The sequence below is a fragment of the Bufo gargarizans genome, chromosome 1, assembly GCF_014858855.1.
Source record: "Bufo gargarizans isolate SCDJY-AF-19 chromosome 1, ASM1485885v1, whole genome shotgun sequence".
NCBI classification, from domain to species: Eukaryota; Metazoa; Chordata; class Amphibia; order Anura; family Bufonidae; genus Bufo; species Bufo gargarizans.
Genome location: NC_058080.1, coordinates 638,789,941 through 638,811,543, shown reverse-complemented (window position 1 = coordinate 638,811,543; position 21,603 = coordinate 638,789,941). Strand labels below are relative to the sequence as shown.

Sequence of the window (21,603 nt, the reverse complement as noted above, 5' to 3'; positions counted from 1 at the left end):
GTCAGTACCCTTTAGCACAGGTCGTCTAGCAGAGGGCCACATCAGCATTATCGTTGCCTTCAAAGGGCCACGTTCCGGAATTCAGGCACCAGAGTCTGCTGGGCAGTCCTATGTAACACTGCAGATAGTAGGTAGGTTCTATGGAAATAGCATCCCCATGTAAATAACATCACTACCCTCCCTCCAACATACAGTTATATGTAAATAACATTACTTCCCTCTCTTCAGCTTCATCCAATGTAGTCCCATGTAAATAACATGATTAAAATCACTTCTTTCCCTTTAGCCACCTCCAGTCCCATGTAAATAGCATCACTTCCCTCCCTTCAGCCCACTTCAGAATACAGTACTATGTAAATACCTCACTCCCCTCCACCCAGCCCCTCCAACATACAACCCCATCCTCTATCTGTCATGGGTGAGGTATGGGAGGGAACACCACACCGACAACAGGATGGAAGGGAAAAGCCACTAGGCCTCAACGGTAGGGAAAAGGAGAAGGGTCACCTCCTAAATAACCCTACTCCTTGCCCTGTCTCCTATTTGCATGGGCACACCCTGAAGGTAGGAATGCCCATACACCGAAACCTGAGACCCTAAGGATCCCTGTAGATAAAGGCTGGGCATTAGGCGAGCTCTTTCCCAGTTGAAGGAATCACCGTCTCCCTGAGACTTAGTAGCAACAGACAAGGGGAGGGACAACAAAACACAAAGGAGCAAGACACTTAACTTCTGAAGAGATGGACGAGCACGGACTCCAGAGAGGACAACACACCAGCTCTTCCAAAACCCAAATTAAGCTATCAACCGCACAGCCAGAAGGGTAAAGTCAGACTATATAGGGGAGGTGTCCACTAAGCCACACCTGAAACAAGGGGTGTGGTCAAGAGCAACAACAACAACTGAAGTAACCAAAGAGGCTGTTAGATTCCTTCACGTGTAGCCATTCTCTTTGATCTCCTGACATCTGTCACAGGAGGGACTGTGACAGTACCCCCCCCCCCCCCCTTCTACGGGTGACCTCCGGGCACCCAGGACCAACTTTATCAGGATGAGCTCTGTGAAAGCCTTTCACTAGACGATTAGCATTCACATCGGCCCCTGAAACCTACATCCTCTCCTCCGGTCTATAACCTCTCCAGTGAACGAGATACTGGAGGGATCTACAGAGAACTCGGGAGTAGCCAACGATCAATATTTTGATGTGCATTCCACAATGTATTTGTACATGCTGTCTTATCTACATTTGTGTTCATCCTTAATAAAATGATTGAACAACAGAAGAGTGAGGTCAGACTATATAGGGAAGGCATAATGACCACTTAGCTACACCTGAAACAAGGGGTGTGGTCTAGAGCAACAACAACAACTGAAGCAAGTAACCAAGAGGCTGTTAAATTCCTTCACGTGTAGCCAGTCTCTTTGATCTCCTGATCTTTCACAGGAGGGACCTTGACACTACCTTGCAGTGTGGCAGCCTCTTCGTGGTCCCTGGGTCTCTGAATGTTTGGCGGTATTTCAGTCCTGCCGTTACTTTTTTAACTAATGGTAGCACTAGCAGGTCAGTGACCTCACTAGGGCAGGGATAATGGCAGACAGAGAGAGTGGGGCAGGAGATGCCTGGCTGCTGGTAGAAGCAGCAATCCGCCTCATTGGAGTGAGCAACAGGAAGAAGGCAGCTTGGTAGGAGGAAGGGAGCGCCGCTAAGCGCAGCTATTCTTTGACAGCAGTGCCCAGCAGCGTTCGGTTCCTTTCTGCCCTTAGCGGAGTGCTGCTGGTGCTGCAGACCTCCCGTGGGCCACATAAAATGATGTGGTGGGATGAACTCTGCCAATGAGCCTTGATATATGTGCTTTAGTGTATCCTTTAATAACAAACTGACCCGAGTGGTGTGGAAGGTAAATAAGATGTAATATTATGCAGCATCACCATGCATCATTTTCTTATTTCATACTTTCTACTACAGAATTCTTACAGCAGGACATGCCACGGTGCTATACCATCCACACAAACCAGATGAGGAGATAACACATGTCTTTACCAATAACAGAAGCTTTCTGCAAAATAAAGAAGTGAGAGTCTATAGTGCCCAGTATCACTCTGTGCTGTACATCGGAACATATCTTCTTCAGGTATGGACATTTAAAGGGAATGTGTCATCAGAAAATGACCTATTGTTTAAATCAATGTCCATGTCACCATCTGCATTTAAAGGGGTAATCTGGTAATTTGAAGTTATTCATTGTCCACAGGATAGGTTATGAGTACCCTAAATAATCCTAGCGGACTGTCGCTCTGTTCATCTGTATGAGACCGCCCAGCGGTAGAACCCCCACCAATCCTGTCTATAGAGGTTACTTCATATTACTGTAATAGTTTGGCCTGGATTGTTCATTTATGTTGCTTAAAGAAGCACTCCAGGATTTTTTTAAATTTGATATTGTACTGCAGGACAGACAATTATTAAAGAATATGATAGAGGCTCTTGTGGGCCTTGTGTATGCCTGTTTTATTTGATGTGTAATTTGTGGGTTGTCAGCCATCTTGGTTTCTTCTTCCCCTCAGGTCTGGGTTTCCCAAATAATCATACATATCCCATCATGCCTGGCTTTGCAAAGACAGGCATAAAAGATTTGTCATATTGTGTATGGAATTTGTCACCGTGTTTATGCTGCTCAATCTGAGTGAGACAGACCCTGATTCTGTCACTTACTGGTGTTCTTGCAATAGGTTTCATACTTTAACGCCGTAGCTGGCGTCCAGCCCTGAGTCCTGGTATTCATGATCTGCCGACTCCTCCCTGTGCAGAAGGAAAGCTGCTAATCAGTGGCAGGTGGGTGGGAGGAATCAGTAGCCCATGAATACAAGGACACCACTGCACATGCACAGAATTCAGAGGACTCCTGCAGAACTATCGCCTGTTGTATCGCTGTATGTAAGACAGCCTCTAGGCCATGCCCCTATCCTATAAAGCCTCACCCTTTAGCCACATCCCCTTTTTTAACAAGGTACAGAAACTTTCTCTAAACCTAAATGTGCGAATTTGTAGCACTTTTTGCAGTTTACACAAAAATCTAGGTGTACTCACAATAGTAAATGTGGGCCAAAATGTCTGTGCAGTGCTAGGTAAAGCTTGAATGGAGCGATCCTGACCTTCCCAAAACAGCCCACAGATTAGTTCTGCCTGGCAGATTTTTATTTATTTATTTACATATTAATTTTTTACATTCTAATAGAAAAAAGAGTGGGAGCATGCTCATAATTACAGTATACATCTGTCTATCTATCTATCTATCTACAGTATCTATCTGTTTGTCTGTCTATCTATCTCTACATATCCTTATTCTATCTATCTATCTATCTATCTATCTATCTATCTATCTCTATATATCCTTATTCTATCTATCTCTTTATATCCTTATTCTATCTATCTCTTTATATCCTTATTCTATCTATCAATCTATGTATCTACGTTTTATGCCTCCGTTTGGCGTATACAAAAACACAACACACCACGTTCTTGTATCCTGCAGTCCAGTAAAAAAAAGTATACTTTTTTTTTAAATAATGGAACTCTATGGTGAAATCATGCCACTGTATGGCATCAGTCTGAGGCATCAGTATACGTTTTCTGGTAAGAGAAATATGAATGGGCACTCATGTATTAGGAATCACATAGAATCAGTATTAAAAAAAACATTTATTGAGAGCTAAATATAATCCATATAAAATAGTGAATAAATAAAAAGATATATAATAAAAGAATATAAAAACCATGTGTAAAAAATCGTCTATGAGAATATATAGAGCATAAGTGCGCAAGTTGATTGTAAAATTCTCTAGCTTGTAGAAAAATACCTATAAATGTGGACTAGTGCATTAGTTGGTGTGCTTTGAAATTGAGTCAATCCAGGTGGAAAATTGCGCTGATGGTGATGCGCTATTGGGTCGGCACATAAGATCAATATAATTATAAGACCAGCTGTAAAAGCAACATATAAAAATGAACAAAAAATAAGAGTACTCCTTAAAAGCACTGAGCGGTATCTCTATATTCCCAACAAGTCTGCTATTGTGGTATCCAGTTGTCAGGAATTACCAGTTGTTCTGTATTGATCACCACCACTCAATCAGATCTTATGGTTGGTATAGTAAAATGCAATCCATACAGTTCGCTGTAAGAGGTCTCCTCTAAAAGTATATCTCTTATATTATGTTAGTTGTGTTAGTTCTTATCACAGGGTGTTCTTAGATATCCTTTGTAACGGTATCAACCATTGGCGACGTCCTTCTCCCCTGGTCAGCGTGGCACTGTCGAGCTGTTCCCGAGACTTCCAAGCCGAGTTGCGATTTCCAGTAGCTGTGCAGCTCTTACAAGAGCTAGTAGTGATATAGCTATTCCCTACAACACGAGACGAGGCTGCGAGTTGAGGGTAAGAAGAACAACATTTATTGGTGCCACCCTTGGCCTTATATACAAGTCTCCATGGAAGGGGCCCTCCCCCGTGGACCTGATGGTGAACTGCAATACAAACACACAGACCAATGGAAATAATCACACAATCCGGGACAGTCCCACACAATGTCTCCTCTCTGCCTGGGAGATAATCAGGTTAGACACTGTAGGTAATCTAATCATGTCTAGACAGTAAAACCACATTTTTTTTTTATAAGCATTAAAAAGTACCCCCAAATCCACAATATTCCAACAAACAAACCGAGGGCTTCTGTTACATCCTTCATATGCTTCTCTAATGTTAATTCAAACTTAGTTCAGTAATGTCTGTTGTACTCACAGTTGTGAGGTCAGCATTCATTCGTGACGTCCCACGTGGAGTTCAGAACGGTAACCTTACCTCAGTTGGTACATTAAGTCGTACTGGGAGGGAAAGTTGATGATTCCTTACTTGGATTATTTGTAGAGCAGGTAAGTTCCGCTGTACGTATTGCCGATGGGGTACTGTACCAAGCTGTTTGTCTGTGGCGGTCCCGGTGTCTCCCCTGGCTGGGCTGTGCGCTCCGTGTGTTCGGCGTCCCACGTGTCCCAGAGTTCGTAAACACAAGTAGTGGGAGTCGGCTGGCTGATTGGTTATTGGTATACCAAACCGGCTCCGGACTTCGGCTCTTTCTAGGTATCTCAGTGAAGCACTTCACTAATTTTCATGGTTTAGAAGTTGACCACATTAGTCAGTATTCTCCATATTATTCCCGGCTATTATGACAGATAATCAAGTGTATAATCCCCGCGTTTCGGCGACTCAGTAAACGTTTTCTGTATATGTTAAACGGATGGGAAAAACGCGATGTGAACCCACCCTATCATCTAGCTTTATATTATTGTGTCTATATTTGGGCAATGTGTTACCATAGTGCAGGGATGGCCAACCTGCGGCTCTCCAGCTGTTGTAAAACTACAATTCCCACCATGCCCTGCTGTAGGCTGATAGCTGTAAGCAGTCTAAGCATTCTGGGAGTTGTAGTTTTGCAACAGCTGGAGAGCCGCAGGTTTGCCATCCCTGCCATAGTGCATTGACAGTACTGAAGAGATCACATTGTGCTAAATGATTACAAAGCTGATGTTTTCTATAAATGATTTCCGATTATAGTTACTACGCAGCTCCATTGTGTGAGGTCTCATAGCTCAGTGCACATTGCTCGTAGCTGCTGTGTCTCCTGCACATGACAGTAGTACAGTTATGGTCTCCAGGAAGATGTCTGCCCGGACACACAGGCACTACAGAAAGCTAAAGATAGTGACATCTTTCCTCTTGTGACTACATGTAGCGGGGAGGGAACTTTGCAGAGCAGTGACGGGAGACTCATATATTTGGTTCCAGGTACTATTAGGAGCATACATTACTTGCTGTTGAGGTCAGATGCAGGAATGTTCCAGCTTCCCCAGTGCCGCCCAGTACTGTGAGCTGTGCCTGGCATGCGAGGGATCAGAGCTCTCAGTGCTGGTCCAGCGCCCAGGGGTGTTTTGTATGATATATTTTAAGCTGTATACTTCTATGAATGTTTGTATTACGGCTTACTTATTAGGATTTGCTGTATTATATATTTATGTAGGTATGGTGTAGGTTTTTGTTTTGTGTACAATGTGACTTGATCTCTTTCTAGAGGATACATGTCAGCATATCCTCATTCCACTTCTCTTTTCGTTTGGTCCTATTTGCCTCATATTATAGTAATATGATAAGCTGTTCCTAGGCCACGTGATGTCACTGTCCATCAGTCACGTGGGCTAGCTTCAGCTCAGCCCCATTGAAGTGAATGGGGCTGAACTGCAATATCTATGTCCGGCGCTGTGCTTGGTGAGATGCCGGGAGCCCGCCGTGCTCACCAAAGCTCCGGTGAGCAGGGCAGCTCCCTGGAGCAGCGGGGGTTTCTGAGGATTTTTAAAAACCTGGACTTTGGCATGTGTTGATTACACTTTTTGAATAATGATGAAATAAAGAAAATGTTAATGTAACACAGTGGGCTCTGTTGCTGCTTAGACTATGTGATACAAGGGAACTTCCTGCCTATACCAGCAATATATGTGGATTTCTTGTTAACCCCTTAAGGACCGAGGACGTACCGGTACGCCCTATTTCCCGAGTCCTTAAGGACCGAGGACGTACCGGTACGTCCTGACTTTAAAATCGGCATTCCGGCGCCGCAGGGGTTAATTTGAACAGGATGCCGGCTGAAATCATTCAGCCGGCATCCTGTTAAAATGCCAGGGGGGGTCATTTGACCCCCCCGTGTCGGCGATCACAGCAAACCGCAGGTCAATTCAGACCTGTGGTTTGCTGCGCTTTTTGCAGTTTCTGATCCCCGCGGTCCCTGACCGCGGGGATCAGAAGCTTTAGAGTTCCTAAAATCGATATAGTACACCCCCCCCCTGCACCCCTGCATGATTTGATGGCGGCGGGTGGTGCAGGGGGGGTGTCGCAGGCGGTGGGGGCGTTGCGGGAGGCGGGCGGTGCGGCAGGCGGGATCGCGATCCCCCGCCCGCCTCCCATTGCGTACTCGTTGGTGTACAGTGGGTATACCAGGGTGCCAGCACATTGCTGGCACCCTGGTATAAACGGCTGACATCGTTGATGCGATGTCAGCCGTTTAACCCTTTCCATACAGCGGTCCGTACGGACCGCTGTATGGAAAAGGTTAACAGTAAGAGGGAGCTCCCTCTCTCTCCGATCGGGGGGCTGCTGTGCCTTTGCAGCCCCCCGATGGGAGAGGGAGAGAGCCCCCAGACAGCCCCCCGACACCCCAGTCCTCACCCTTCCCCGTCTGCGAAGTTGTGGCAGACGGGGAAGGTTCCCATGGCAACAGGACGCCTGCTCAGGCGTCCTGCTGTCCATGGTGCTGAACAGATCTGTGCTGAAAGCATAGATCTGTTCAGTGTAAGTAAAATACAGTACAGATACCTATATAGGTTCTGTACTGTATTTTACAGACATCAGACCCACTGGATCTTCAAGAACCAAGTGGGTCTGGGTCAAAAAATAAAAAAAATAAGTGAAAAAAGTTAAGATAAAAAAAAAAACCATTTATCACTGAATAAAAATTAAAAAAATAAAATAAACTACACATATTAGGTATCGCCGCGTCCGTAACGACCTGATCTATAAAACGGTCATGTTACTTTCCCCGCACAGTGAACGCCATAAAAATAAAAAAATAAAAACTATGAGAAAATTGAAATTTTGCCCACCTTACTTCCCAAAAAAAGTAATAAAAGTGATCAAAAAAGTCGCATGTACGCCAAAATAGTACCAATCAAACCGTCATCTCATCCCGCAAAAAATGAGACCCTACTCAAGATAATCGCCCAAAAACTGAAAAAACTATGGCTCTTAGACTATGGAAACACTAAAACATCATTTTTTTTGTTTCAAAAATAAAATCATTGTGTAAAACCTACATAAATAAAAATAAAGTATACATATTAGGTATTGCCGCGTCCGTATGGACCGGCTCTATAAAAATATCACATGACCTAACTCCTCAGGTGACCACCGTAAAAAAAATAAAAATAAAACTGTGTAAAAAAAGCAATTTTTTGCCATCTTACGTCACAAAAAGTGTAATAGCAAGCGATCAAAAAGTCATATGCACCCCAAAATAGTGCCAATCAAACTGTCATCTCATCCCACAAAAAATTAGACCCTACTCAAGATAATCGCCCAAAAACTGAAAAAACTATGGCTCTCGGACTATGGAGACACTAAACAATTTTTTGGTTTTAAAAATGAATTTATTGTATAAAACTTACATAAATAAAAAAAATTGTATACATATTAGGTATCGCTGCGTCCGTGACAACCTGCTCTATAAAATGACCACATGATCTAACCTGTCAGATGAATGTTGTAAATAACAACAAAAAAAGTGCCAAAAAAGCTATTTCTTGTTACCTTGCCGCACAAAAAGTGTAATATAGAGCAACCAAAAATTATATGTACCCTAAACTAGTACCAACAATACTGCCACCCTATTCCGTACTTTCTAAAATGGGGTCACTTTTTTGGAGTTTCTACTCTGGGGGTGCATCAGGGGGGCTTCAAATGGGACATGGTGTCAAAAAACCAGTCCAGCAAAATCTGCCTTCCAAAAACCGTATGGCATTCCTTTCCTTCTGCGCCCTGCCGTGTGCCCGTACAGCGGTTTACAACCACATATGAGGTGTTTCTGTAAACTACAGAATCAGGGCCATAAATAATGAGTTTTGTTTGGCTGTTAACCCTTGCTTTGTAACTGGGAAAAAAATATTAAAATGGAAAATCTGCCAAAAAAGTGAAATTTTGAAATTGTATCTCTATTTTCCATTAAATCTTGTGCAACACCTAAAGGGTTAACAAAGTTTGTAAAATCAGTTTTGAATACCTTGAGGGGTGTAGTTTCTTAGATGGGGTCACTTTTATGGAGTTTCTACTCTAGGGGTGCATCAGGGGGCTTCAAATGGGACATGGTGTCAAAAAACCAGTCCAGCAAAATCTGCCTTCCAAAAACCGTATGGCATTCCTTTCCTTCTGCGCCCTGCCGTGTGCCCGTACAGCGGTTTACAACCACATATGAGGTGTTTCTGTAAACTACAGAATCAGGGCCATAAATAATGAGTTTTGTTTGGCTGTTAACCCTTGCTTTGTAACTGGGAAAAAAATATTAAAATGGAAAATCTGCCAAAAAAGTGAAATTTTGAAATTGTATCTCTATTTTCCATTAAATCTTGTGCAACACCTAAAGGGTTAACAAAGTTTGTAAAATCAGTTTTGAATACCTTGAGGGGTGTAGTTTCTTAGATGGGGTCACTTTTATGTAGTTTTTACTCTAGGGGTGCATCAGGGGGGCTTCAAATGGGACATGGTGTCAAAAAACCAGTCCAGCAAAATCTGCCTTCCAAAAACCGTATGGCATTCCTTTCCTTCTGCGCCCTGCCGTGTGCCCGTACAGCGGTTTACAACCACATATGAGGTGTTTATGTAAACTACAGAATCAGGGCCATAAATAATGAGTTTTGTTTGGCTGTTAACCCTTGCTTTGTAACTGGGAAAAAAATATTAAAATGGAAAATTTGCCAAAAAAGTGAAATTTTGAAATTGTATCTCTATTTTCCATTAAATCTTGCGCAACACCTAAAGGGTTAACAAAGTTTGTAAAATCAGTTTTGAATACCTTGAGGGGTGTAGTTTCTTAGATGGGGTCACTTTTATGGAGTTTCTACTCTAGGGGTGCATCAGGGGGCTTCAAATGGGACATGGTGTCAAAAAAACTGTCCAGCAAAATCTGGCTTCCAAAAACCATACAGCGCACCTTTCACTCTACGTACAGTAGTTTACGGCCACATATGCGGTGTTTCTGTAAACGGCAGAGTCAGGGCAATAAAGATACAGTCTTGTTTGGCTGTTAACCCTTGATTTGTTAGTGGAAAACATGGGTTAAAATGGAAAATAAGGCAAAAAAAGAAATTTTCTAATTTCATCCCCATTTGCCAATAACTCTTGTGCAACACCTAAAGGGTTAACGACGTATGTAAAACCAGTTTTGAATACCTTGAGGAGTGTAGTTTCTTAGATGGGGTCACTTTTAGGGAGTTTCTACTCTAGGGGTGCATCAGGGGGCTTCAAATGGGACATGGTGTAAATAAACCAGTCCATAAAAATCAACCTTCCAAAAACCATACGGCGCACCTTTCACTCTACGCCCCGCTGTGTGGCCGTACAGTAGTTTACGGCCACATATGCGGTGTTTCTGTAAACGGCAGAGTCAGGGCAATAAAGATACAGTCTTGTTTGGCTGTTAACCCTTGCTTTGTTAGTGGAAAAAATGGGTTAAAATGGAAAATTAGGCAAAAAAATGAAATTCTCAAATTTCATCCCCATTTGCCAATAACTCTTGTGCAACACCTAAAGGGTTAACGGAGTTTGTAAAATCAGTTTTGAATACCTTGAGGGGTGTAGTTTATAGAATGGGGTCATTTTTGGGCGGTTTCTATTATGTAAGCCTCGCAAAGTGACTTCAGACCTGTAGTGGTCCCTAAAAATTGGGTTTTTGTAAATTTCTGAAAAATTTCAAGATTTGCTTCTAAACTTCTAAGCCTTGTAACATCCCCAAAAAATAAAATATCATTCCCAAAATAATTCAAACATGAAGTAGACATATGGGGAATGTTAAGTCATCACAATTTTTGGGGGTATTACTATGTATTACAGAAGTAGAGAAACTGAAACTTTGAAATTTGCTAATTTTTCCAAATTTTTGGTAAATTAGGTATTTTATTATGCAAAAAAATTAATTTTTTTGACTTTATTTTACCAGTGTCATGAAGTACAATATGTGACAAAAAAACAATCTCAGAATGGCCTGTATAAGTAAAAGCGTTTTAAAGTTATCAGCACTTAAAGTGACACTGGTCAGATTTGCAAAAAATGGCCTGGTCCTTAAGGTGAAAATGAGCCTGGTCCTTAAGGGGTTAATATTATTGTGCCTGAGGATAGGTCATCATTTCATTTTCTGGATAACCCCTTTAATACTCAGAAATATACATATGTGTCCTTGCTTACCTTTCCCATTGGCTGGACAGGTCTTGATATGTGTATCACAGGATGACCAGCTTTTCAAAACATCAAGATTTTGTGATAGTGGAGGAGATTTATCGAAACTGATGCAAAGGAAAACTGGCTTAATTGCCCATAACAACCAATCAGATTGATCCTTACATTTTTCAAAGTAGCTCTGAAAAATGAAATATGGAATCTGATTGGTTGCTATGGGCAAGTAAGCCAGTTTTAATACATCTCCCCTATTGTGTTTCAAGGTGTCTGCCCTGTATGTGTCTATATGCAGCCACCCAGGGGTTGTGTTTGAATTGGGTTGGTTATTTATCATGGCAAAGTGCCCGGTCTACAGTAGTGCACAAGTCTGCCAGATCAGATGTTGGATAAAGACTGTACATAGGTATTCATTCCTTTTGAATTTCCAATTCGTTCTTTGCAATGTTTTGCAGGACCCAATACCTGATACACCAGTAGATATGACTGAGGAGCAGGTTGCAGAATTGAAGAGTTCTATATGGAAACGTATTTGTGCGGCACAGGTTGGTTATTTTAGAATGAAATTATTCCTCCTTCATATGCTTTCAAAGTGATAAATTAAATTCTGACAAATGTGATTGTATATAGGTTGTCACTGTAGTTATATGATGGCGTTTGGTAGCGTACAGAAAAACCCTAGAAGGTCCTATGCTTTGCGGTCAACAGGGTCACACTTCTTCAACTCCACCTTTTGTCCCTTTTATTTATTTATTTTTTTATAGCAAGAATAGTGCATTGTGCAGCACTTTCCTTGCTGTAAAAACAGTGGGTGGAAACCTGTGACATCTGTCATGGCTCAATTGAAAACAAAGGATAAGATAATTTGGACAGAGCCTTACAGGACTGTCGGGCACACTCTGATGATGATGCTTAGGTAGGTACCGATGAACTCTTCTTTGTGCCCGTGCTCCCAATGGTGTGCGTCAGGAATAAATTGTAAAGGTTCTGTACATCCTTGTTAGCGGGGATAATTTTTTTTTTTGGGGAACTATTTTTTTTTTTGGGTATGAATCAAGTTGAAAATTAATTACTACATTTCCAGTGGGGAGAAGAATTCATCAGCAGCATTTCTTCTTCCAGGCATGTCATCACAGATGTACAGTGGATAACGGACATTCTGAAAAACGTAAGGTAAGATTGAGGACAGGACGAGATACATTGTATATATTTTTTTAAATATAACATATCTGGACCCATGTGTGCACATCATTTTTTATGAAGGTTGTTAGAGGGTGGTATGCACTTCTGACCGTCGTCCCCTTCGGCACTGGAGAATTGTACTATGCTGAAATCAGATGCCAGATTACTTCAGTAGACATTCACTTTTCTGTGCAGCGCAACAAGGAAGATAGATCAAGTAAAATTACTTTAGACATTCTCGATTACCTGAAGGTGTTGAAAAAGTATGTAACATTTTAAAGGGGTTGACTCACCTCATTAACCAATAGTCATTCTGTTCCTTGCAGCGTGATGATTGATTTTGCCATTTACTTCTGTTTTCCATTTTTCCTTTGTGAACTCTTTTTCCCCAGCTAAGACCCCCAAATTGGCCAGCACTATAATGCTATCAGCGGTGGCCGCGCATGCGCATGGAAAGAGCTTTGGCCGGCTGCTTTGGTGGCCTGGATTTGCAGGAGCGAGTGCGTACATATTCATGCGCATGCGCAGTGACCCCCAGCCTCGCCTGTGCTCTGTCACATTCTCCCGCAGCTTGTAGTATCTATAACACGGGGGCGTGCACGCACAGACAGGGGGTGGGATTGCATTATCTCTGCCCTGCTCGTCGGTGGCTTCATTCAAACCTATCAGCACTGCCCCAGCAGGCTAGGAATCAAGGACCTGAGAGGCATGTGGAAGCCAGGAAAGACCGAGGTGAGACAACCCCTTTAAAGGGGTTTTGCCATCTCAGACAGTGGGGGCATATTGTTAGGATATGCCCCCATTGTCTGATAGGTGCTGGTCCCACTTCTTAATACATACACTTTTGTTAAGGATTTGCACTGTATATAAATTGCAGCTCCCTGCGGATATCGACTGATTGGGATGAATCCAAATAGTGGTAGCATCCTGGATTATTTGGTAGCTGGCCAAACTGCAATGCAAGATGTGTTTTTCCAGTGACTTTTCTTATTAAATACAAGAGAGAAGTAGAGAAATCTATTTGAGTGATCTCAATATACCTTCAAAAAGCACAACAACACCTAGTTTACTTGCTGTGGTCTCCTGTTCTATCATGCTATCATTATGTTTTTGCATCCTGTTGAAAGATTATGTATTTTTATTTTATTTCAAGATTTCAAAAAGTCATCTGTAAGTTTACATCTATATGGGATGGGTGTGCTGTGGATTTAGCATTTTGGACTTGTCATTTTGGGTTGCCGCATGGCAAATCTGCAGCATGTTACCATACTAGTGAAGTGGATAATATTTTACCAAATCCTATCCACACGCTGTTGGAAAAATCCAGTGTAAATTGATCTGCAGCATGCAATTGCAATCTGCAGCAGGCCAGTTTATGCTGCGGATTTCTGCAGTGCAAAGGGTGATATTCATGGCAAAATCCAAATGTAACTCACTTAACCTGTGCCGCGGATTTACCCTGGATTTTGCTGTGGATCTATGCTAAATCCATGGTGGATCTTTCACTCCAAAATACAGGTTTTTAGTTTTTTTTTTTTGTGTTCACTACTCTTTGGCCAAGCATAAAAAACCCCAGAAAAAAACGGTAAGCAGGTCAACGATTAATCCTTTGGACTCAGTTTGCCTCGTCAAAGGGAATCTATCGCCACAAACTTGGACTATTACAGTGGTGAAAATAAGTTTTCCCACCTACAAAGAATGGAGAGGTCTGTAATTTTTATCGTAGGTACACTTCAACTGTGAGAGACAGAATCTAAAAATAAAAATCTAGAAAATCACATTGTATGATTTTTAAATAATTAATTAGCATTTTATTGCATGAAATAAGTACCGTATTTTTCGCCCCATGAGACACAGTTTTTTCCCCCCAAAGAAATGCGTCTTTTGGGGCGAATACTAATGAAACACTTCCATTTTGGAAGCGCTTCATTAGTACCGGAGGACCGGGAAGCGGTGAAGGATCTGTACTCGCCTCTTCATGGCCCTCCGCTCGGCTGTCTGCTGTGCAGGACAGCGCACCATGTGACCTCACTGTGCGCAGCCTTCACAGATGACAGCCGAAAACCAGGAAGAAGAGAGAGAGCGCTGGTGGTGAGGAGCGGCGGTGTCCAGGAGCAGGAGAGGTAAGTTATTTTTTTTTATTTTATTTGCGCTGATGTCTGACATGGGGGGGCATGATGGCTGACAATGGGGGGGGCATGATGGCTGACAATGGGGGGCATGATGGCTGACAATGGGGGGCTGATGGCTTGCATGGGGGGCTGATGGCTGACATGAGTATATGATGGCTGACATGGGGGCATTATGGCTGACATGGGGGGCTATGGCTGACATGGGGGGCTGATCTGAGGCATTGGGGGCCTGATCTGAGGTCTGATTAACATTGAGGGTCTGATTGGGGCTGTGAGCTGAGGTCTGATTAACATTGGGGGTCTGATTGCTGTTCTGACCTGAGGTGTAATGGAAAATATTTTTTTATTATTATCCGCCTCTAAAACCTAGGTGCGTCTTCTAGGCCGGTGCGTTTTATAGGGTGAAAAATATGGTATTTTATACACCCCCTCCCCCCTCCAAACAGGAAGCATTCTGGCTCTAACAGACTTGTTAGGCTACATTCACACTTGCAGTAGCCTTTTCCGGCAAGCTGTTCCGGTGGGGGAACAGCCTTCCAGATCCGTGCTACCGTAAGTCCACTGTGCAGCCGGAACTCCGCTCTGTCCCCATTCACTATACATGCCGAGAGGCGGCCAGATAAAATCTGCAGCGCGCTATAGTGAATGGGGCCAGAGCGGACTTCCGGTGGCACGGTGGACTTGCGGTAGCACGGATCTGGCAGGCTGTTCCCCTATCGGAACAGCTTACCAGAAAAGGCTACCACAAGTGTGAAAGTAGCCTTAGTTGTTATTTAAGAAGCCCTCCTACTCTGCGCTCATTACCTGTATCAATTGCACCTGTTTGAACTTGTTACCTGTATAAGACACCTGTCCACACACTCAATCAATCACACTCTAACCTCTCCACCAAGACGAAAGAGCTGTCTAAGGACACCAGGGACAAAATTGTAGACCTGCTCAAGGCTGGGATGGGCTACAGGAGAAGGCAACAACTGTTGGCGCAATTATTAGAAAATGGAAGAAACACAAGATGACTGTCAATCTTCCTTGGTCTGGGGCTCCATGCAAGATCTCGCCTCATGGGGTAAGGATGATTCTGAGAAAGGTCAGGAATCAGCCCAGAACTACATCGGTGGACCTGGTCAATGACCTGAACAGGGACCACAGTCTCAAAGAATACCGTTAGTAACACACTATGCCGTAATGGATTAAAATCCTGCAGGGTAAACAAGATCCCCCTACTCACGCCAGCACATGTCCAGGCCCATTTGCAGTTTGCCAATGACCATCTGGATGGATGATCCAGAGGAGGCATGGGAGAAGGTCATGTGGTCAGATGAGACCAAAATATAACTTTTTGGTATCAACTTCACTTGCCGTGTTTGGAGGAAGAAGAAGGATGAGTACAACCCCAATAACACCGTCTCAACCGTGAAGCATACTTTGGGGGTGCTTTTCTGCAAAGGTGACAGGATAACTGCACCGTATTGAAGGGAGGATGGGTGGGGCCGTGTATTGCAATATTTTAGCCAATAACCTCCTTCCTCCAGTAAGAGCATTGAAGATTGTCGTGGCTGGGTCTTCCAGTATGACAATGACCCGAAACACACAGCCAGAGCAACTAAGGAGTGGCTCCCTAAGAAGCATTTCCAGGTCCTGGAGTGGCCTAGCCAGTCTCCAGAAATGAACCGAATTGAAAATCTTTGGAGGGAGATGAAATTCAATGTAGCCCAGCGACAGCCCCGAAACCTGAAAGATCTGGAGAAAATCTGTATGGAGGAGTGGGCCAAAATCCCTGCGGCAGCGTGGGCAAACTTGGTCAAGAACTACAGGAAACGTCTGACCTCTGTAATTGCAAACAAAGGTTTCTGTAGCAAATATTAAGTTCTGTGTTTCTATTGTATCAAATACTTATTTAATGCAATAAAATGCTAATAATTATTAAAAAATTATACAGTGTGGTTTCTGGATTTTTTTTTAGATTCTGTCTCTGACAGTTGAAGGGTATCTATGATAAAAAATTACAGACCTCTCCATTTTTTGTAGGTGGGAAAATTGCCAGTATATCAAATACTTATTTTCCCCACTATCTGCTGTAATACCTGAGTAGTGCTGCAGATAAGGAGTCTAGATGGCATTTATTATTTTACTACTACTATGTTCCTCCACTGTTAAGTGTTTCAAGCTGTGCTGAAATACATTGTCAGGACTGCTGTGCATGCGCACAGGAGTCCTCTATGTTATGCTAGCACAGCAGTCCTGAGAGTGCAGCTTTCAGTGCTGACAGTTGGAGAACAGGGGGCAGTAGGAAAATAAAAAATGGCGTTCTGGACTCCTTATGTGTAGTACCGCTCAAGCATTACTGCAGAATTACTCCAGAATTGTGCTGACAGATTCCCTTTAAAGTGAATAGATCCATTGCAGTATACAATACAGTTTTCGGGTATTCAAACATATACCCCTGATGGAAAGCGCAGAGGAGAGCTAAAACACTGTAGTGAACCCAGCCTAACACCGTACCCCTATCCAAACGTCTGAGCACTCTATGCCATGGTGCAATCTTTTATTATTATTATTTGTTACATTTTACATGATAGTTAAGTAACAGATCGATCCCAGATCTGTGATATGCATTAGTCTGACACTGCCAGTCACCCTCATCCTCCTAATATGAAATGACATGTTCAGCAACATAAAACAATGCACAAGATAATAGAATATCTAATGGAAAGCTGCCTGCCCGCATACTCAATATGTAAATCAGCAAAACAAAAGATTAATACTCCTTACTTTGGAGATTCTGCCAGGAGCTCATAAACACCTCACAAGAACATCAAAGGGTTTCTGGGAACAAAAACTAAATATCAAAGGAATCAGTCCCAAATAGGCTGCTACCCTTAAATTGATGCATAGTATACATGAGCTGTAAGTAACAGGATTTCATGGGAACCAGTGGAGCTATAAGACACATTGATTATTTCCTCTGACTTCCTTTGAGGGCTGATAACAGATGTTCTTATGAACACATATACAAGACTGCTTTCAGGAGAGTTTATTACCTTATGTATGGAATTTATTGGATTGTGTGTTTATGTAATCAACTGACTGCAGCTCTGTAAATCAGGTGCAAATGAGATTTTTATGGGGGGAGGGGTAAATAAATGCATGCAAGAAGTTCTTAAAGGGGTATTCCCATATATAGCATTTATGGTATGTCACCAGGATATGGCACAAAATGCCTGATAAGTGGATTAAGTCCTAAAAATATCAATTGAGAGGTGGCCAAGCGTGCTTGTGGTTCTCTCCATTGAGTTCTATAGGAGCTGTTGTAATAGCTGAGCAAGCAGCGCTCGACTCTTTCCGTAACTCCTTTAGACCACAGTGCAGAGAATTGTACAAGCTTCATGGATATCATTGGAAAGACTGGCCACAGATTGCTGCTTTGAAACAGTGAATGAAGGTCTTGGCGAGGTCTTGGCGAGTTGTGACTCCTACATTTAAGTCATTTGTGGTGTATCTTATGGATATGCAACAATTGTCTAAGGCTACTTTCACACTAGCGTTCGTCGGTCCGCTCGTGAGCTCCGTTTGAAGGAGCTCACGAGCGGACCCGAACGCAGCCGTCCAGCCCTGATGCAGTCTGAATGGAGCGGATCCGCACAGACTGCATCAGTCTGGCGGCGTTCAGCCTCCGCTCCGCTCGCCTCCGCACGGACAGGCGGACAGCTGAACGCTGCTTGCAGCGTTCGGGTGTCCGCCTGGCCGTGCGGAGGCGTGCGGATCCGTGCGGATCCGTCCAGACTTACAATGTAAGTCAATGGGGACGGATCCGTTTGAAGATGCCACAATATGGCTCAATCTTCAGGCGGATCCGTCCCCCATTGACTTTACATTGAAAGTCTGGACGGATCCGTACGAGGCTATTTTCACACTTAGCTGTTATATGCTAAAAATAATGCAGACGGATCCGTTCTGAACGGAGCCTCCGTCTGCATTATTATGATCGGATCCGTTCAGAACGGATTCGATCGAACGCTAGTGTGAAAGTAGCCTAATATGTGAATATCCCTTTAATGAGCATGTTGGATTTATTGTTTTCAAGCACTTTATCTAGAGTATTAGGGAGGCTTCTTCGACATCGAATGTCAGTAAGGAAGTCCTATCTACACAGCTGCAGAGAGTACTCTCAGTTTTGCACTAGGGACAGCAATATGAAAAACTGTGGCATAATGGCTGAGAAAAGAGTCAGGAAATAATGGCCAGACTATACATGCTTTACCCCCACAGTAAAGGTTCTTTGGAAATTGATTTTGAGTGGTTTCCTGTTTAAAATATTTTCTCTGCGGAGATATGATCATTTAGAAGTTATGAGCCCTAAGCTTTCCTACAAGATTCGATTGGTTTCATGACCCTGTCTGATTTCAGGTTCAGTGTTGTCAGCCTCTTTCAGCAGTGCAGCCTAATTAGGCCTATAACTTAAGTAAAATATAAAAAATAAAAAAAAACATAATGTAAAATAACGGGTCTGTAGTCTTCAGATAGACCTTTTATCTGCATTTAAAGAGAGTCTGTCACCTTGTTTTTGCATATTAAGCATTGCATCAGGTAGTGGTAGCAGAGACACTTAAAGGCTGTGTATACCTTTGGAGGCAATTTTTGTTTATGATTGCATTTTACTCATTTTTGGCTAAAATCATATTTTCAACTAGCCTTTATTAAAAAAAAAGTGAGCCATTCTGTCACAAAGGGTTAACTGTTTTTCTAATTGTGTGACTGGTACTTTCACTTTGTGCTGGTCATCTAATAACCCTTCTCTCTAAACTACTGAGAGGTCATAAACACTTATTTCATAAACACTTATTTAAAGGGAACCTGTCACCAGTTTTATGGTTTCCTAACTAAGGCCAACATAAATAAGTGACTGATTCTCTTAGCAAAATGCTGGGTCACTTTCTTTAACTGACCCAGTCAATCTGCCAACATCTTGTATTGAAAAGCTCCAGCTCATAATGATGAGTCCTGAATATTCATGAGCTCCTGACTCTCCCCGCCTACCTGCTGCTGATTGACAGTTTTTTTCCCATATGAATCAGCAGCAGGTGGGCAGGAGAGTGGCTATAGTTGTTAATTAAATAAACGCTGGACTCAATGACATCACGCTGGACTCAAATCAGCTCATTAGCATGCGGCATGTGACATCTTTGTGTGTATATTATGAGGTAACCATCTGTCACACCAGTAAGTAAATACATCTAAGGTACTTTTTAGTAGTTAATGATCGTATATAATTAGTTAGATTATAATCAAATATCCACATGACAGGTTCCCTTTAAGCCACATTCTTATCAGTAAGATAAGGATTGAGTTATAAGGTCAGACAGCAGAGATAAGGAGCCCATCTGCTCCCCAGGTGACGGAAAAGACAGAAAATCCACAGGCCGCTACTACAGCATCTCAGCTCTGGACACAAAAAAGAATTCCATATTTTTAATAAAGACCAATTAAAAAAATGATATTTAGCTCAAAATAAGTACAATGCAATAATTAAAAAAATGCTGCCCAGGTGTACATAGCCTTTAAAGAGGACCTTTCACCAGTTTGTACTTTAGAAAAGCGATACCTCACACTGTAGCCCATGTTTTGTAGATGTGATATCGCACATTTTTTTCTTGATCCGCTCCTCCGTTGCACCGATGTGCCCCTCATTCTGTTTAGGCGCGCTGTATGCTAATTAATAGCATCGGAATACCGGGGAGGAGACATCAGCTTTACTCCGTGAGCGTTTCTTCTATCTGGCTGTGGCGCTGTCCAATCACAGCGGAGTGCGTCACAGCTATTGAGAAAAAACAACTCGCCTTCTCCCTTGCTGTGACGCACTCCGCTGTGATTGGACAGCGCTACAGCCAGATAGAAGAAACGCCCACGGAGAAAAGCTGATGTCTCCTCCTCGGTGTTCCGATGCTATTAATTAGCATATAGCACGCCTAAACAGAACAAGGGGCACATCGGTGCAACGGAGGAGCGGATCAAGAAAAAAATTTGCGATATCACATCTACTGAACATGGGCTACAGTGTGAGGTAACACTTTTCTAAAGTACAAACTGGTGAAAGGTCCTCTTTAAATTGTCAACTTTTTTTATGGTAAACCGTTGCTTCATTTAGCATAAAAAGTAGTTTAATTTTGAACACATAGGCAAATGTTCGGAGCACCAAGGGCGTGCCGCATGGTTAAACAGTCCGGTTGCACTGAGGTCTGCCACATGATGTAGGCCACGCCCTCTGATTTTTCATGTGCCCACTGACTGAAGCGGATGGGCATGGTCTGCCAAGTGCAGCCAGACTGCTCGGCCTGGCCCTTATAGATACGCATACGTTTTTCAAATATGTTTGCAACTGAATGTCCATGGTCCTTTTCTATCACTCCTTTAACCATGATGTGGCCCTAAATGGTCAGCATAATGACACCCTCACAGCAGTTTCTTAGCAGTGTCTAGGTATGTAGTGGCTCCCTACAGCTTTCTATATAGGTGTGTGTATATGGTGGATAGCAGGTGCATGTATTGTATATAGCTTCTCAGGTATGACATGTGGAGAGTGGAAAACTCCAACACTTTGAAAATATATTTCTTTCTCACGCTATAAGCAGTCATGTACTAAAGACTTGGCAGAGCGTAAGGGCACGTATTTCTAGATAGAGTATTCTAAGGGCACATCTGACACATATAGTGAGAAGGTGCTGTATTTGTTCATGAGATGAGAGTACTGAATCAGACATATTGTCACTGGGGCTCATTTTTTACCATAAATTCTGCTATATAACTTCCTTTGCCCAGCTTCTTATGACCATGGTGCAAGACCCGTAGAAAGTTCCATTACCCAATATGCAGCTCAGGTCTTCAAAACAGAGGGTATCTTCAGATTCCAATTCAATAGTAATGGACTGATCACAATAATTGCCTCTATATAGGCTCTCTATATAAGGCTAGCCACTTATGTAGTCTGCATATATCCAAGCAATGGTCACTGACTTTATTCTAAGGAATTAAAAGCTGGAAGATAACGCTGACAGCAGTACCAGTAGTGCAAGTTCCCTGAAGCTGGCAGAGAGCATTCCTAGATAGGCTAAGTTTTGCACCGAACTCTGCTTTTGACTAACCTTTGTGCAAAGTGTTAAAGCACATGGGTTTTACTATTATATGATCACCCTCTATAGACTTTTCCTTTTACATAGTTATTTGTATAATATTTTGGTAAGAACATTTGTTGG

At 42.7% G+C, this 21,603-nt stretch overlaps 1 protein-coding gene across 2 annotated transcripts in view; it reads left to right on the top strand.

Moving 5' to 3' along the window:
* Nucleotides 1-21,603, top strand: part of SLF1 (SMC5-SMC6 complex localization factor 1) — a 101,812-nt gene that overhangs the window by 44,949 nt on the left and 35,260 nt on the right. For both annotated transcript variants that reach the window (XM_044276006.1, XM_044276004.1), the window contains 3 exons: nt 1,967-2,132; nt 11,495-11,584; nt 12,162-12,212. In XM_044276006.1, coding sequence (XP_044131941.1) covers nt 1,967-2,132; nt 11,495-11,584; nt 12,162-12,212 — 307 coding nt within the window. The remainder of the gene's footprint in view (nt 1-1,966; nt 2,133-11,494; nt 11,585-12,161; nt 12,213-21,603) is intronic.